We start from the raw sequence: 17,685 nt of genomic DNA on the forward strand, positions 1-17,685 counted from the left end.
TTTCTAGATTGCAGTAGGGTTGAAAAGTGTGTTTTAGGGGTGTATGGGGTCAGCCACAATGCTGTTTGGTTTGCAGTTGGTGCATTAGTGTTAATGTCTGTTATGGAGGGAAGAGACTCTTCCCTCATCTTCTCAGCTGTCTTCATAATCTGCTGTAGGGTTCCCAATTAAAGCAGTGATGTAGCTGCACAGGATTTTGGCTTTGTAGGAAGTAGAGATACTGGGCTTTCTTGGTGATGGAGCTTGTGTTGAGGAACCAGGTGATTTTCTCTCTCAGGTAAACACCAAGGAATTTGGTGCTCTTGATGATCTTCACTGGGGATTCTTTAGCAGAGAATGGTCCCTCTGTGCTCTCCTGGAGTCAACAACCATCCCTTTTTTTGGTCTACATTCAGAGGCAGGCTCTTGGCTCTACACCAGGCTGTTCACATTTGCACCCACCTGATGGCTGATTGCCCAGGTGTTCCTATTAATGTGAACAGTGAGACCATATCCACACACATACATTTTTTAAAAATCAGAGATCCCTTCTTGCACGAATAATGGTTAACCCAGTCTTCCTCCCTTTATGCCATAACCTGGTGTTTAACAGATGTTTTTTTTTGTTTGTTTGTTTTTTAATAAATAGAAATTATATAAGTATAGAAAAATCCCAAACTAATCCTGACACACACACTTTCTGGAAGAAGTTCTCAAACAGCCTACTGCTGATGAAATCACTTCCTGCATATATGGGACCTTTTGAATGAAATTAAATCATTCTACTGCAGCTATTAGGAGACATTGTAAATGTCTCCTAATTAATACAGCTGTACAGACCTAATTAAGTAGAATATAGCAGTAGTAAAAGGAAATTCTGGAGGGAAGTGAGGAAGTTGTTGCTGTACTCATATATTATTTACAGCCATCACACCCTTCAGTGTATATTGATAATTATGTTACATTAACGATATTACTTGCCAAATATACAGTTTGTCTGTCCTTAAACACTGGGTATCTAATCATATAGCATCACTGGGGATTGGTATGGGGAGGTCTTGAGATTAATACCTCTGGAGACCAACTTTACAGTTTTTATCTGCTTAAAAATATTACTCAAAAAAAGTTGAACCACAACCAGCGATGCAGCACCAGGGATGAGAGTACTGTCAAGAATTTCAACACCCCGGAACGCCATCTCTTAAAGGCACTCCCATCAGGGAAGTGCTACCAGAATCTGGAGGACAGTTTCTACCCTCAATCAATCTAGGTACTAAATAAGGACTACAGAGAGTCTTCATATTCCTTCCTCACACACAAACTCACATCACATCACACCTTGCACTATGAAGGGAATACTTTGTATAAATTGCATACATTCTATTAAAGTCTATTCATCATCATTACATTTCTCTTTACTACTATATTTTAATATATGATTCATATATTTTTTTATCTGTCATATTTTATTATATTCAGTTTATTTCTGTTGTTCATTGCTGCACTTTGCATTTCACTATATTACGTCTCACTGTTATTTATGTGACAAATAAAGAACCTTGAACATTGAACCTAAACTACAATACACAATGTGCAATGCAATGTTATCATAATTTACTTTGACATTATTTACTGTCCAGTGTCACTCAAATAAGGTTCCCTTCTGAGCCTGGTTCCTCTCAAGGTTTCTTCCGCATTTCATCTCAGGGAGTTTTTCCTTGCTGCCGTCATTGTGGATAGGGATAGATTATATAGTATACAGTATTAAAATATATAGTATTTTAAATTTTAAGTTAATATTCTTTAAATTCATTTTAAACATTAATTGTTTAATATCTTCCATTTATTTATTATATTTGTTTATTTATTTATTATTTTATTCTTATTTATTCTTCTAATTCATTTTATTCTATATTATTTATTTTTTCTCTCTCTTCTGTTTCCATACTTCTGTAAAGCTGCTTTGAGACAATGTGAATTATTAAAAGTGCTATACAAATAAATTGAATTGAATTCATTTGAATTGAATCATTGAGGCTAAACCAAGCCTGTGGAAATAAAAGGTCATTTTTCTGACAAGTGCATTAAGGGGCAAACATAATGTTTTACTGGTACTCTTGTATTTCACTTAATGTGTTTAAATTCTACATGAAATGTGGTCATTGCTTACTGTCAGGTTTCTCTGTCCCGGATGTGGGCTGCTGGTTTCCGTTCATTTCCTGTGATGCGTCTTTAAACCACAGACAGCTCGGTCACTGATATTCCTGGCTGCTTAACTGGATACCGTTGATGCGAAAAGACGACGGCGTTCAGAACCCCATTAGAAATATTTACATCTTTCCCGATGAACAGAAAATGTCACCTTGATGCTCCTGAGCAGGATACATTTTAGTGTCCGTCAGTCTCCGTGAAGATGGTGAAGAGGAAGAGCTTGGATGACAGCGACCCGGAGAACTGCGGTGGGATCCCGTTCCCCATACAGACCTTCCTGTGGAGACAGACCAGGTTCATCATCTAACCCTTAACAATCACCTGCTTTTATTCTGTGGTCGCTTTTTAAGGCAGATGTGAGAGTCTCTCTCTCTCTCTCTCTCTCTCTCTCTCTCTCTCTCTCTCTCTCTCTCTCTCTCTCTCTCTCTCTCTCTCTCTCTCTCTCTCTCTCTCTCTCTCTCTCTCTCTCTCTCTCTACTAGTCATTCTTCTAGCTCTCAGTATTAATCCCCAGGCGTTGTACCGCATTTCATCTTTTCACAGTGTATGATAAACATGGGATGTATTTTTAACCACGATTTAACTATGTATGATTGTACGATGGAATTTAATGTAGAAAGCTCATTGGGTTCAGCCCATAACTCTGTTTTGTGTATAATAATAATAATAAGAAGAAGAAGAAGAAGAAGAATTAGCCAAGTCTTTCGTTGTGATCGCTGACGATGTCTGTTTCTTTATGTACATTTTTCCCAGCGCATTTTTGCGACCAAAGTTAGGAAAGCAGTATGAAGCATCCTGCGTGGTGAGTAATGAGCGGTTCTGTTGTCATGTTGCTCCCCATCATCCTTCGTCCTTCGTCCCTAATCACTCATTACACCTGAGGCTTCAGGCGCTGTCACGTGACTCAGCACCTCCTTATTCGGGCAGGCTGGTGTTTAATATATCTGTTAAATCGTTTTACACATATAATGTGATATTTCAGGTGCAAAACAAACAAAAACACTAGGTAAAATAAAAAAGAACAACTTACAATAACTTGGTTGCAAAAGTATTTACACCCCCTATTTAATACTTTTAAAGTTAAAGCACATTTTGCTTGTAATGCATAACCAAGGGTTTAATGGATGTTTGTTTGATTTGGCAATTATAATCCACAATTCATTGACAAATGCGCCAATTCTCTCAAATTACATGTGTATTTCATGTGCACAGTTCACTTCATGTCATTCTACAGGTTGCAGTAGTACAGTGTTCCATCCCCATTAACCTTGACCTGTGCTTTGGGTTATCACGCTACAGTAGTATGTGAAACTTTGCAGTAAGGGTCTGCCTATCCATAGCATAAAACCTAGCAAAATGAAGTGACATCAGAAAATAGACATTAAACACTTTATTTGTAAGGAATACATGGTCGTTTTTAATGAATAATAAGTACAATCTTTAAAATCTTTTTAAATATAAAAAAAATTACAGTAAAAATTTTAAAAGTCTGGCCCCTGTTAAATTTACATTTGGCCCAGTCATCAATCCATCTAATCAGATCAACCTTTCAGTAGTCATTAAACATTTAAAATCATGTTTTTGAGTTGCATGAGATGAAAAAAAAAACAATAAAACCTTTTTTTAACTCCAATGAAATGGTCCTGACCACACTTCACATTAAGCTCAGGTTAAAATTTTATTGCTGTAAAATCAAAGACATGACGCGCGTCACTGGATGATTCGTTGCTAAATATTAGCAGAACATGACGTTAATGTAATACATTTCCCTAGCTACACGATATCCTCATGAAATGTGTGTTCTTCCTGTAGTCTTTTGAGCGAGTGCTGGTGGAGAATAAGCTCCATGGCCTTTCTCCAGCTCTCACTGAGGCCATCCAGAGCATTATGCGTTGGGAGCTTGTGCAGGCTGCACTGCCTCATGTCCTCCACTGCACCTCCATCCTCCTCTCCAACCGCAACAAGCTAGGTAAGAAGTCAAAGTCTACAACTGCATACTCTGACACACGACAGCTTGATACTGGTGTGTTTAACATAAACTTTGATGTTTGACAATTTCTTGTTAATTTTGAGTACATTTCTTTGAAATTACTTAATTTTCTGCCACTAACACACACTATTTTTTTTTTATATTAATGCCATATTTCAAGCTCTCATACATATTTTCTTGAATTCCACTTGATCAGTCAGCAGCAGTTGTTATTGTTAATAAAAAGGGTTATTTTTATTGTATTGTACTGTAGAAAGGTCTTTAAGGTCATGTTTATTTTTTCACCTTGGCAAAGTTTTATATATTGTTTCTGTATTCATGCCCACAAAACATTTTTTTTGCTTTGTTCTAATGGTAAGTTACATAACTTTTTAAAGATGCTTCAAGATACTTTAATGCTGGTATGAAATATATATGGTTAAGAAAATTTAACCGTTTTAAAATGTAATTAAAAAGTACATAATGCTTAATTTTGGACTTATTTTATATTTGTTTTGCTTAAATGTTTATGCCCTTGCTTTAAACTGAATTAACAATGTTTCTGTGCCTCAACCAGGGCACCAGGATAAACTTGGTGTAGCTGAGACCAAGCTACTCCACACTCTTCACTGGATGCTGCTGGAGGCAGCTCAGGAGTGCCACCAGGACCAGGGACATGGATGGTCTGGGGGTGGTAGCAGTGGCAGCAGCTGTGCCTTCTTCCAGCCTTTGAGCAACCAAAGCCATCTGGATCGCAATGGCAGTACTCCAGAAGAGAACGAATACGCTCGAGCAAAACTTTACCACAAGAACATGGCCACTGTAGAGCTGTTTGTTTTTCTCTTTGCTCCTCTTGTCAACCGTATTAAGGTCTGTTCTGTTCCTTTGCATATTTTCTGTCATTTATTATATTTACCTACAGCATGTCTATAATTCTATATAATGTTTATGTCTGGAGTGCCCAGCTCCACAGTTTGATGAGTTGAATTAGGCAGGTTAATATGCAACACATTTAAGCCTAACACTTATATTTGTATTGGACAGGAGTCTGATCTTACATTTCGGTTGGCTAGTGGCCTTGTGATTTGGCAGCCCATGTGGGAGCATCGCCAGCCTGATGTCCCTGCCTTCTCTGCTCTCATCAAGCCCATGCGCAACATTGTTACTGGTGAGATTTGGGTATAAGTAAATCATTTATAAAGGTAAAAAATGGATACCAAACTAACTTCTCTTCCTTTCACACAAGAATCAGATTACATTTTGCTTGGGCGTATATATAATATATTAACATTATTCTAGTTCATTAAAAATCCAAAAATAAAACATTTAGATTCAATTCAATTCAATTGTATAGCACTTTTGACAATGGACATTGTCTCAAAACAGCTTTCCAGATTATAAGAAACATAATACAAAAGGTTTAATATTATACAAAGATTAATATAATACAAAAATTCAAGATGAATAATTGAATTTTTTGTATTATATTCATACTGCTTATAGAAGAACATTTTTATATTAGGTGACTCCAATAATATTTGATTGGGGAGGCCATTTATTTTTTATACACCGAAGACATTTGGGTTTTAGATTAAAAAAAAAAAGAGCATTCATTCATCTTTGAATTGAAATTTCAAGTGTAATTTTTACATATTTTTTTTTACATTTTCTCCACAGCAAAGAGGAACTCTGTGGTAAATAACCAGTGCACTCTCTGTGCTCCCAGCAACCCTTGTCCCACAGTAAGTACTTAAACATCTTGTGATACAAATCCAGAATAACACATTCAGATTTACATGGGAACAAATAGGAACCAGTTACTTTTGTTACTTACTGGTACCCTCATCACTTACCTCAAATTGGAAGAAGTTTCTATTTATTAAAGCAAACAGGAAGTAGACATAATTGGGAAATGACTGGTTTGGGAGTGATTGATCTGATGGTGTTTGTTGAGCAACTGTATAATCCTCTTAGTCCTCACAATCCCCAGAGAGCTTTTTTCCTTCAGTAATGTGATTTCTCATTGCTTGGGTCATGTGACCTGATTTCCTCTCCTCTCCAGGTTGTGTGTGAATCTGCTAAGTCTGGCTCCTCCTCTCCTTCGGTGAAGGGCCAGAGCTGTCGCCGTGGCAACTCGGTGGAGAGAGGAGGCACCTCACAGCAGCCATGTGATCGAGGCGTCACTCAAAAAAAGTGAGCAGTCTTGTGTGTCTAGAGAAACACACAACACTCAAACTGCATGAATTTAGCTAGAAATAAATATATGTACAACTGAGACCAAATATTTTGTATAGACCCTGGCTAAAGACTCAAAAGACTTTTACTTCGTTATTATCCATTTCCTGTGTTTAAGTCCTTTATGGTGTCTACATTATATCAATAAGTGCAAATTTTAAAATAATAGCTAAGAGAAATTTATTTCAGCTTTTATTTAAATATCAGATTTAAGTTGCTCAGAAATGTATATATATATACTTATAAATGTGTATATGGTTTTTGGTGACATTGGTTTTTCATTGCTTGAGCTTGAATTATAGACTTGGGATAACCTTCCACAAGATTTATGACCATTTCTGTGACAGGTCTGTTTTGGTGTGCTACAGTATGTAGGCCTTCTTGGTGGACTTTCTTTTTTCAAGTAATTTAAGTCAGAGTTTTGTGATGGCCAATTGGGTACTTTCACTTTGTCCTCATTAAGTAATTTTGTTACAACTTCAGTTTAGTGCTTAGGAGAATGATAGATGGACGACTGGGTCAGATCATCTTCAAAATGGCATGTCTTGTGGTAGGTTCCTATAATACAGTGGTTATAACCTACCAAAAGTGGTCCAAGGAAGGACAACCAGGGAATCTGCAACAGGGTCATGGGTGACAAAAACATAGATGTTTGTAGGGAGTGAAGGCTAGTCCAGCTGGTCTGATCCCACAGAAGTGCTGTGGCACAAATTGTAGAAAAGGTTAATGATGGATATGATAGAAAGGTGTCATAACAGACAGTACATGTGGGGCTAAGTAGCTGAGTGTCTTAACTGGACCAGTTCTTCTTCATCTTAATCTGAATCTGAAAAGCTGCTTTGAGACAGCGGCAATTGTTAAAAGCACTATACAAATAAATTAAAATTGAATTTGGTACACAGCGGTCTGGTCTGAAGGTTGATGATGTTTACATCTCATTGATGAGATGGCACCAGGATGCACTGTGGACAGAAGGCAGGCTGGCATAAGTAGTGTGATGCAAACTTGGTAGTGTTCTGCTGTGAATTTATCTATTCTGGGAAGTGGAGTGGTTAATTTGACACATACCACCTACCTAAACATTGTTGCATACCATCTATAAAATCTATACATGGCAACTGTATTCCAGAATAGCTGTGGCTCCTTTAGCAGGGTAATAAACCCTGCCACTCTGCAAAAAATTGTTCAGGAATGGTTCAATGAATATTACCGTCTTCAGGGCTTAAATTTTCCCTGTTCGTCTTAGTCCCGGATACCACAAAGCAAGTCTTGTGGGGTTCATGCCTCGGCTGATTTGGTTGCACAAAGAGGACCTACAGAATACTAGGCAGGTGGTTGTAATTTTATTGCTGATCCGTGCTATAACTAGCACGGATCAGCAATAAAATTACAACCACCTGCCATCTAAAAGCCATCAAAATAGCTTTAATGTCCATTTGGCATAGCTGCTGTAGATTCTACAAGTCCCTGTAACTGTATTGCAACGATTGAGCAATTCTTCTAGATGACATTCTTCTCAGTTGAATGATTTGTTATTGGAGGTATAGAGCTGCGCCAACGTCTCTAACTGATATTCAATAGGGTCGAGCTCTGATGACCTTGTAAGCCATAACATTTAATAATATATTTTTCATCCTTAGCAAGCAATTTGTTGAACCCTTGTGCTCCGTGAATAGGGAGACTCATCCTGGAAGAGACTCCTAACAGGATAGATATCACAGGTTAAAGGTGAAAAGTCAGAATAACAGTGTATTGGTTTATAGTGCTTTTTCCCTCTAAGGGGTCAGCAAAATGCCCCTCATTGCATAAAACATCAAGATCTTTTGTTATTTGCCAGAGTACCAGAAGGTTTTTCAATGACTGCAAGCTACCCAGGTCCTGTGGCTACAGGTCTATGGCTGCAATGTCATAAACATTTCTTGTCTTCCACCATGCCTGACATGTGGTATGAGATGTTTGTAGTGATATGCTGTGTTTGGACTTATCATTGCAAAGGATATTGTTCCAGAACTTCTGTGTTTTTTTCTGATACAAACTGAAACCATGCTGCCATATTCATTTTGGAGTGAAGGGGCTTTTTTCCCTAGCCACCCTTCCATGAAAGCTGTACTTTATTTTGTCTTTTTCTGTTTGTGCTGTCATGGACCTTTAATGTGCTTTCTCTTTCAATGATTGTGGAAGCATGAAGGGTGTACTTATTTTTTCCTATCTATGTTCTAAAGTTTTGGGGACCACACACTTTTTATTTAGGCCCTGATATATAAAATACATCTCTTGGTAGGTTGTCAGCAACTGGAGGTGTCCCTGTATGCCAGCGGGCACGCTATGCCACCTACTTTGACGTGGCCGTTCTACGTTGCTTGCTTCAGCCTCATTGGACAGAGGAGGGTGTACACTGGGCTCTTCTCTTCTACCTGCAGCGACTCAGGCAGATTTTGCAAGAGAAGCCTGAAAGGCCACCCGAACCCCCCATGGCACCCCTACCTCGACCACGGAGCAGCTCCATGGTGGCTGCAACTCCATCTCTGGTCAACACACATAAAACACAGGTAGATTACACTGCAAACTAGTTAGACGTGAATTAGATGATAGTACTATATGAAAACCTTTTAACTCAATGTCACAGTGCATTATATGCTTTAAATATGCATATGTGAGTATGCCAAGAAATTTAAATGATTACATTATAATCAAGTAATATCAAAGAATTAATTATTTAGATTAGATTTAGATTAAATCTTATTAAATATTAAGAACATTATTAAAGTGGACTTGTTATGGGGATCTTTTTACTCTTTTTACAGAGAAGAAATAATCTTCTCTTATTTCCTCCAGATATTTCAGCTCTGTGGTGATTTTTTTAGATGTATTTTTGAATTCTTTCACACAGATTTAAGTATTATGGTTTCTGACAAAATCATTTTTACTGGTATATAATGTACACCAGTATGGTGTGACAACTATGTCACAATTTTTAAACATGGTAACATCAGGTCCAGAATAGAATTATAGGTCATTAACAGTCTACATACTCTACCAGTCTACCAAGTTGGTTTTGGAAAGTCCAACTCCAAACTGAAGCTGGTTGTTCATAAAATCACAGAATGTCTGATGAAATAAGGATAAAAAAATAGGGTAGAAATAATCAGAAATTTCTAACTGTTGTGCAAATTTGGTGATCTAGCAATTACTGAATACAAGGGTCTCTTTTTTTATAGCTTGCACTGCGAATGCTTAAGCAGTTTGCTTAATGAAATAGAATGCTTGGGCCTTAATGACTTGAACAAAAATCATACAATTTGTTAAATTCTGTATGGAAGATATGATTATACTTTCTCTGTGCTAAGGACATGACCCTAAAGTGTAATGAGGAGGGGAGATCCCTGAGCTCAGAGACCTTCTCCAAAATATCCATTACCAACCTCAGAAGACAAGCCATCCCAGACCTCTCTACAGACATGAGCATGAATATTTTTAAAAAGGTTTGTTGATTCCAGGAAATGTTGGTTAAATACAGTACAACTTAATAGCTTGAGAAAGCAAATGTTAAAGAACCCATGTTCTGTTTTTTTTATATATATATATATACGTTTTCAGTTTAAGAACCGCAGGGAGGACAGGGAAAGAAAGGGCTCTATTCCTTTCCACCATACAGGAAAGAAGAGACAACGGCGTATGGGGGTGCCTTTCCTCATGCACGAGGACCACCTGGATGTTTCACCTACACGGAGCACCTTCTCATTTGGAAGCTTCTCTGGATTGGGTGATGACAGGCGGGCCCTGGAGCGAAGTGGCTGGCCCTCCACTATCATGGGTAACACTAGCATTTAAGTGATACTAGATCAAAAAACATTCTTGTTTAAATGCTGTAAGTGCTGTGTTGTGGGTGGTGATGTTTCTTTATGCGGTAATAAATGTTATGTTCAGTAATTATTTCTATGAAAAGGTAGCCACCAAGAAAAATGGAAATTCATAGAATATTAACAAAGTTATATATTACAAAGCAAAGACTAGACTAGAAAGACTAAAAAGCATTGGTGCAATTGGTGTGAGTAACATTACAGTAATATCTGAATAATACTAAAGCCCTGGTGGTCCAGTGGCAGGATGCTGCCTTGGACCACGTTCGATTCCTGGGCAGGGAACCAACCCAGACACTGAGGGGTTAATTCTCATTGCTGGTTCCAAGTCTGTATAGAATGGTGTGTTATGTCAGGAAATGCATCCGGGTAATACCTGTGCCAAAATCACATATGAGGTTCGGATGATACGTTCTTACGCTTGGTTTTTTAAACCTTTTCTAGACATAATGTGTCCACTCCTTAAAAAGAAGTGTAGATTATACACCTATTTTTGTCTTTCTTAGTTTGGTTTTACATGAATAAAATCAAGACACACTGTCATTCTTGGATATATTTAATCCTAATTATAATAATGATTTTATTACATTATAGCCAGTTGGATTTTGTTAAATGCTTATGTTGATTTGTCTGGCAGGGAAGTTGACTCGTCGTGGCAGCACAGACACAGCAGGGGATGTGGACAGTCTTGGAGTAAAACACTCTCATTCCCACCACAACCTGCCTGACCACTCCAACAGCCACAGTGAGAACACCATCAAAGAGGGTGGTAAGTGTCCTTCATCCCATCTTATAAAAATGATTAAGCAATTTTTCAGTGTCAGGAGGCAGAAACAGAGACAGCTTAATCCTAAAGGTTAAGATCCTTTAACACAGTCAAATAAATCGAACGCATTGAACAGAATTAGGAAACAGGCAGAAGTCAGGGAATAGGCAAACAGAGATACTTGGGCAAAACACAAAGGCAAAGGTTTGCATATTTTCTATAACATGACAAGCTGCTTTTTTGTATTATGAACTTCAATATAGAGAAAAATAAGAGATCCTGGTGAGCTACTATTCATAGCTGCAGGAATTATTGTAAACTAAGTTTTAAAGTTTTACAGTTTTAACGTTGTTTTCTACAACATTAAATATCATAACCATATATAAATAAAAAAATAATGCGGTCTTCTTATAATAAAATTTAATTCTTTTGTAAAAAAAAAAAAAAAAAAGATTGGCATTAACAAGAATAATTTGCCCAATGAGGTGTTTTATCATCGCACTATTTTTTCACTGATTATATCATTAAAAACGCATACGCCATTATCTGACTTGTACTATTTCTGCCCCCCTCTCTCTCTCTCTCTCTCTCTCTCTCTCTCTCTCTCTCTCTGTCTCTCTCTCTGTCTCTCTCTTTCATCTCCCAGTCCGTTCCCAGATCTCCACTATCACTATGGCCACTTTTAACACAACAGTGGCTTCTTTTAATGTGGGCTACACTGATTTCTTTACTGAACACATTAAGAAGCTCTGCAATCCAAACCCCATCCCTGAGATGCCCTGTGAGCCATTGGCTTGCTCCAACCTGCCACGCAGCCTCACTGACTCCTGCATCAACTACTCATGTCTGGAAGAAAGAGAAAGCATTGAGGGAACCAACAACTTTATCCTGAAGAATGGCATGCTGGATCTCTCTGTAAGGGGGAGAGAAGTTTTCAGAAAGTTGTTTAGTTTATTATCCATTTTTTTAGTACATTGGGTTAATAGGTCAATACATTCACTGATTACATACATAGTGGTTTAGAAAATAATTGATGGTTAAAAAAAAGTTTATTTGTATCACAATGTTTTGGAGAAATTTGGCTTTATCTGCTTCACAAATTTGCTTCAGTTTACTGATGATTGAAGGCATTCCTTTAGGGTCTTTTTATAATTTCCCCACAGCATCTCAATGGGGCTGAAGTCTGGATATTGACCTGGCCATTGCAACCGATTCATTATGAGCCATTCACGTGTAAATTTACTGCCATGCTTGGGATCACTGTCTTGTTGTATGGCCCACTTTGGTCAGCTTAAGCTGCTTTAAAGAAGGCCTCACATCTGGTATAATGTGGAGTACCTGCAAAGCAAGCCCAAATCATCACCCCTAAACCACCATGATTGACAGTATGACATGATAAGTGATATGACTGTTTTGTAGTGATGGCTTCATTTTTTTGCTGTGCCATGTGACATACAATGATTGAACATCTTCCCCTGGATCTCTTTAGTCCTTCTGATATTGTTTCAGACCTTTTGTGGTTTGGTCAGGTGCAGATCTGCAAAGTCATATTCTTTTTATAGAGAAGGGGCTGTTTCTTTCCCACCCTTCTATAAAAGCCATATTTTTTACTTTTTTTTCCGATTGTGCTCTCATGAACATAAACATTTAATGTCCTAACAGAAGCCTGTAGGCCACATGACGTAACTTGTAGCTAACCTCAGAAAGTATTTGTTGGGATGCCCAATCTCTTGAAGATTTGCAAGTGTCTTAAAGGTTCCTTGCGTGTAAGTAATCCATCTAACTACAGAATGGTAAATTTGAAATTATTTAGAGATGGCCTTATAACCCTTCTCCGGTTGGTCAGTAGCAATATTTGCTTTTCTGAGATCAGGGCTGATGTTCATCCTTCTTCGCATGATGTAAACACACCTGATTACTTCTTTGAAAGCAGAGCTTTTGGCAGTTTGAAGGTCTGGAGCATTCACACTTCTTGCTGATTAACTAATCATGAGAATTTTATTAATAAGACCTGGCCGATAATTATTCTCTTAATGATTGTGGATGTAGGAAGGGTGCACTTAATTGCTCAAATCCTGGTGTAGTTTTACTTTTTGAGAAAAATGACTACAAATTGAATAATGTCGTTATACAGTGCGTGTGTATATATAAGTTAGTGAAGACCTCACAATTGTTATTGACCGTAATAAATAAAAACATAAAATCAAAAGAGGTAGTTCTTTTTTTCCATGACTGTAAACCTCAGCCAAATCACAAAATTGACAATCTGTCTGACATTTATAACCTAGGCATTATTTTTACTAATCTTTTACTAACCTTTCTAGGCTGTGCTCAGGGCTGTGTATGCTGTCCTCACTCATGACATTAGCTCACGGATTTGCGACGTGGCCCTCAACATTATCGAAAGCCTGTTGCAGCTGGGTGTTGTGCCCAGCATGTCTAAGAAGGGTGCCAAACAAGAGGACAAGGTGAAGGAGGCAGACCTTTCTAAGGAAGGAGCCAGTCAAAGTGTAGGCGGTGCTCATGGAGGTGTGGCTGGCAGCACTGGGGCTGTTCCCAGTGGGGGGAGTGGAGATGGTGATGGAGGAGGAGATGGGGGAGGAGGAGGTGGAGGAGGAGAGAGTGGAAGTGGAAGTAAAAATGATATTAAAAACAACAAAGGCAATAAGGTATGTGACCTAAATTGATATTTGTTGGACAGTAAGTGACAAGAGAATGTGTGATTTTTGTCTTTGTGAAAATGCCCATGTGCATTTTTATATGCATTGCCTTGTACTGCCAGTAAATAATAGTTTACTAGTATTGTATATTCTAATGTTATATTACATGTACCATCATACTGCTTCCATGTCCTATTCCTAGGAAGGGGATTCCGCCCTTAGCACTCACAGATTAGCTCTAACAATGCTAATTAAAATTGTGAAGTCTCTTGGCTGTGCCTATGGCTGTGGGGAAGGCCATCGTGGGCTCTCTGGAGACCGTCTGCGCATGCAGGTGAGTGGTTTATTAATACCTGTAGATGCAGTTTTTAAAAAATTGTACATACTTGAAGCTTCAAGATGTGCTACCATTAATTTCAGTCTACTCTTGTCCTTCAGGGTATAGGTAAACAGGTAAATTTTCAGAAACATTTCAGTGGAATTTGTTCGAGTTCAAATAACAATTTGAATAAGCAATGATTGGCGTATCAAATGCTGTCATTCAGCCAAATTGTATTTTAGGATCAAATATCAAGGTTTGCAAAACAAACTGCATTATAGAAACCAGAAGTATCTCAAAAGATATTGTTTGCCAAGTAAAGCCGTTAGCATGTAGTAAATCTCATAAATGCACTGTTAAAAATATAACCCTGAGGAATATCTAATGAACAAACCCTGACAATGCCGCTTTCTGTGTGAGATGGATGATATTCCTCTCTCCTTTGTCAGTCATGGTGACACTCATCAGTCTTGGCGAGCACATGTATGCAGATGAGCGTGCAATCAGAAGTGTATCAGAAGTGGTAGTTTGTAAAAGTCTGCCTTTTGGAAGCATTGTAACATACATAATGCTCAAATAGAAAGCATCTATCACCTTAACATCATTTGTAGTAGTAGTTTGGATTGTGTGTTCATGCTGTTTGACTTCCACTGTGTAGGCTCAGAACTGCCTGACCAGTCTGTACAAGCTAGATAAAGTGCAGTTCCGGCAGACCATGAAAGAGTATGTCAACAAGGATTCTCTCAACAACATAGTGGACTTTCTGCATGCTCTTCTTGGCTTCTGTATGGAGCCCATCACTGACAGTAAGGGGAAATGTCTACGGACAATGTATACCACACAATCTCACAATCAGCTATAAGTTTTTAACTCTGTAACATAAAAATGCCGATACCGTACAACGAAAATGGATTTTTTTGCTCAACAGGAGGTAATTAGTGTAGCCACTGAAAGCAGTTATAATTCATCATTCTCTATACATTTGAATATTTTGGGTCGTATGATATTTTCAGGTAAACTAATAATACCATAAATGCCATAACTGATCAGATAATATCATGACACACGAAACCTGTCTCTACTGTACAGCATTTTGTGTGTGTCTCAAGGCTTTCTGTGTTGGCTAGTGTCTTTCAGTCTGTCTATTCAGCATACAATGTTGTGTAGTCTGACATGATCCCTAAACATTTCAAACTGTCTAGACAGTTAGTGTAGATGTTTCACATCAGGTGTGTACAAAATATATAGTGCCTTGCATAAGTATTCACCACTTAAACGTTCCATATGTTGCAGTATTACAACCTTCAACTGAGCTTATAACAGGATTTTATTTCCAGTAAGTCCACTGAGTTCTCTGTAAGTTTTTTCCCCTCCCTTGATGATAAACTAATGTTAACATCTTTTCACAACTACAATGCCTTGAAAAAGCATTTAACACCCTTGAAAGCCATTTAATTTAAATGAGATCTATCATGACAATGCTCAAAGTCAAAATGTTTTATTTGTCAACAGATCTTAAAAAATAAAAATGCTGGTTGCATAGGTATTAAACCTCTACAGACTTATATTTGGCAGCAATACAGACTGGGTATGTTCATACCAACTAAGCAGACTGTTTGGGAACTATTTTCCCCTATTACTCCTGGCAGATTTGCTCCATGTTCTTTAGTTTTGTTGGATGGTGATTATGAACATTCATTTTCAAACAGTGTCACAGATTCTCAGTTGGCTTTGAGCTCTAGTTGCTTTGGCTTTTTGCTTCGGATCACTGTCCTGATAAAAGGTATGCTTTCTCCTAAGCTTTAGTTTTTTGGAAGTTTGAAGCTGGTTGTCTTACCAATACATCCGTCTTTATGCTTTAACAAGACCCCCAGCTCCTGTTGAGCAAAAGTTTCCCCACAACTTGCTGCTACCACCACCATGTTTCATTATTTTGATAGTGTCTATTGAGGAATGTACAGTGTTAGATTTGAAAGACAAATTTCAGGAAAAAGAAACCTTAATTCCTGTTTTTATTTAAAAAAAAAAAAAAAAACCCAACATTTTGCAAGGCACTATATAGTGATACACAGTCTAAACAGTTTTAGTTAAATATTACATATTATACATTGTATTAGGACATTTTCTGTGATACTAGAATTATTAATCAAGAAAATGTAGATCACAAACCCCAATATACAGGACAGACTAGGAACAGCCAAGGAACAGCGGTGGACTTTTTATACTGAATAAAATTTGTAAAGACACTTCCTTCTTCCACCCTGTACCTGTTGCAGTGCCTATACTTATAATTTTGCATAGTTAAACAGAAACTGTAGCCCATTCTCTAAAATAGAAGTGAGTAAACTTATTTTGTTTTTGTTCTGGAAATACTGATCATGTCTGTTTGTTGTTTTCCATTCACTTTTCTCCACTCTCCCATTTCTCCTCTGTCACTCGCCTCCCTTAAAACTGTGTTTTAGGGACTGGTAGGGGCTCTAAGGGCAGTTTAGGCTGTAGTGTGGATAGATTTGTCCTATTCTACCCTCAGATGTACCCTCTTGCCATAAAACACCAGTGTGTGTAAATAATTCTTCCTCCATTACTCAGTCACTCATCCTTTCAGTAGACTTGCCAATCTTTAATATTTAGAAATGTTAGATGGTGCATGGTTGGTGATTATTTCCCCCAATTCTCAGTAAATTATGTGAAGTAAATTGTAATTTACTTGCAGTACTTTTAGCAGTTGGCAAGTTAGTGAACATATGAGTGGAATGATAATGAAACCCTGAAGTTCCCTTGGAGTGTGAGGTTTGTGTGCGCGTGTGTGTGTTTGGAATAGGTGTTTTAGTGTTTTCCTGAAAACTACATGTCTGTGCTGGCCTGACACCAATGTTGCCCCGCATCTCTTCTCTTGCAGAATACGGCAGTGCAGGTGAGAGGTCCAGGAGGGCGAATAAGCGAAACTTCGGTAGATACACAATATCTAAATTTACTGCCCAAAAAATAGGCATTACTCCCATTCCTGCACCCCTCTCTGTGTCTAAGGTGACATTCTCACCTCCAGAGTAGGATGAATACATCAGAGTAGTAACTAAAAATGACATGTGATCTATATAAAATATTGCTTTTTCAAAACCAACAGAAAAAACTTAATGCTGTGATATGGAAGCATAATCTGACTGTTAGGTCCAAGAGTTATCAGGCCACAGACATTTGCATGTGTGTAATCCTTAAGACCTGTTGCCTTGCATTTGTGCTTTATAATTTTTGCCTTTTTTACATCTTGTATGTGCTGATGGCTTCGTGCTTGCCATGTTGTTCTCTCACTCATGCCTAAGCCTCAATTCAGTTTCTCAATTCAGTTTCTTCTTGTCTTTGAGCCTCATGCTCAGCATCTAAAATCACTTCTGTATGGTTTCAGACAAAGCTGGCTTTGGAAACAATTTTGCTACAGGAGGGGATAAATCTCTTGCCCAGAGCATGGAGGCTGTGGTTGTGGGCTGCATGTTCAAATCCCTCATAACCAGATGCGCATCCACTACACATGAGCTGCACAGTCCAGAAAACCTGGTGAGATCCATCTTTTAGGAATTTAAGACAAATTTTCACAATTGTCATATATTCATAAGTACTTGTGTTTCAGTACAAATGCTTTGCATCCTGTCACTAATTCTGAGTATTTTCTCCTGTTTCTTTTCCTCTGTC

General features: G+C 38.0%; 1 protein-coding gene across 2 annotated transcripts in view; it reads left to right on the forward strand.

The window, feature by feature from the left end:
• The first annotated feature begins 2,162 nt into the window (after nucleotides 1-2,162).
• Nucleotides 2,163-17,685, forward strand: part of LOC113634438 (protein unc-80 homolog) — a 54,036-nt gene continuing 38,513 nt past the window's right edge. For both annotated transcript variants that reach the window (XM_047813109.1, XM_047813111.1), the window contains exons 1-17: nucleotides 2,163-2,484; nucleotides 2,943-2,991; nucleotides 4,002-4,158; nucleotides 4,736-5,028; nucleotides 5,203-5,326; nucleotides 5,836-5,900; nucleotides 6,221-6,351; nucleotides 8,675-8,942; nucleotides 9,741-9,875; nucleotides 9,991-10,207; nucleotides 10,891-11,022; nucleotides 11,666-11,934; nucleotides 13,344-13,688; nucleotides 13,882-14,013; nucleotides 14,657-14,804; nucleotides 16,898-16,948; nucleotides 17,402-17,550. In XM_047813109.1, coding sequence (XP_047669065.1) covers nucleotides 2,393-2,484; nucleotides 2,943-2,991; nucleotides 4,002-4,158; nucleotides 4,736-5,028; nucleotides 5,203-5,326; nucleotides 5,836-5,900; nucleotides 6,221-6,351; nucleotides 8,675-8,942; nucleotides 9,741-9,875; nucleotides 9,991-10,207; nucleotides 10,891-11,022; nucleotides 11,666-11,934; nucleotides 13,344-13,688; nucleotides 13,882-14,013; nucleotides 14,657-14,804; nucleotides 16,898-16,948; nucleotides 17,402-17,550 — 2,757 coding nt within the window. In that variant the 5' untranslated portion in view covers nucleotides 2,163-2,392. The remainder of the gene's footprint in view (nucleotides 2,485-2,942; nucleotides 2,992-4,001; nucleotides 4,159-4,735; nucleotides 5,029-5,202; nucleotides 5,327-5,835; nucleotides 5,901-6,220; nucleotides 6,352-8,674; nucleotides 8,943-9,740; nucleotides 9,876-9,990; nucleotides 10,208-10,890; nucleotides 11,023-11,665; nucleotides 11,935-13,343; nucleotides 13,689-13,881; nucleotides 14,014-14,656; nucleotides 14,805-16,897; nucleotides 16,949-17,401; nucleotides 17,551-17,685) is intronic.

This window comes from Tachysurus fulvidraco, chromosome 5 (assembly GCF_022655615.1).
Source record: "Tachysurus fulvidraco isolate hzauxx_2018 chromosome 5, HZAU_PFXX_2.0, whole genome shotgun sequence".
Taxonomy (NCBI): domain Eukaryota; kingdom Metazoa; phylum Chordata; class Actinopteri; order Siluriformes; family Bagridae; genus Tachysurus; species Tachysurus fulvidraco.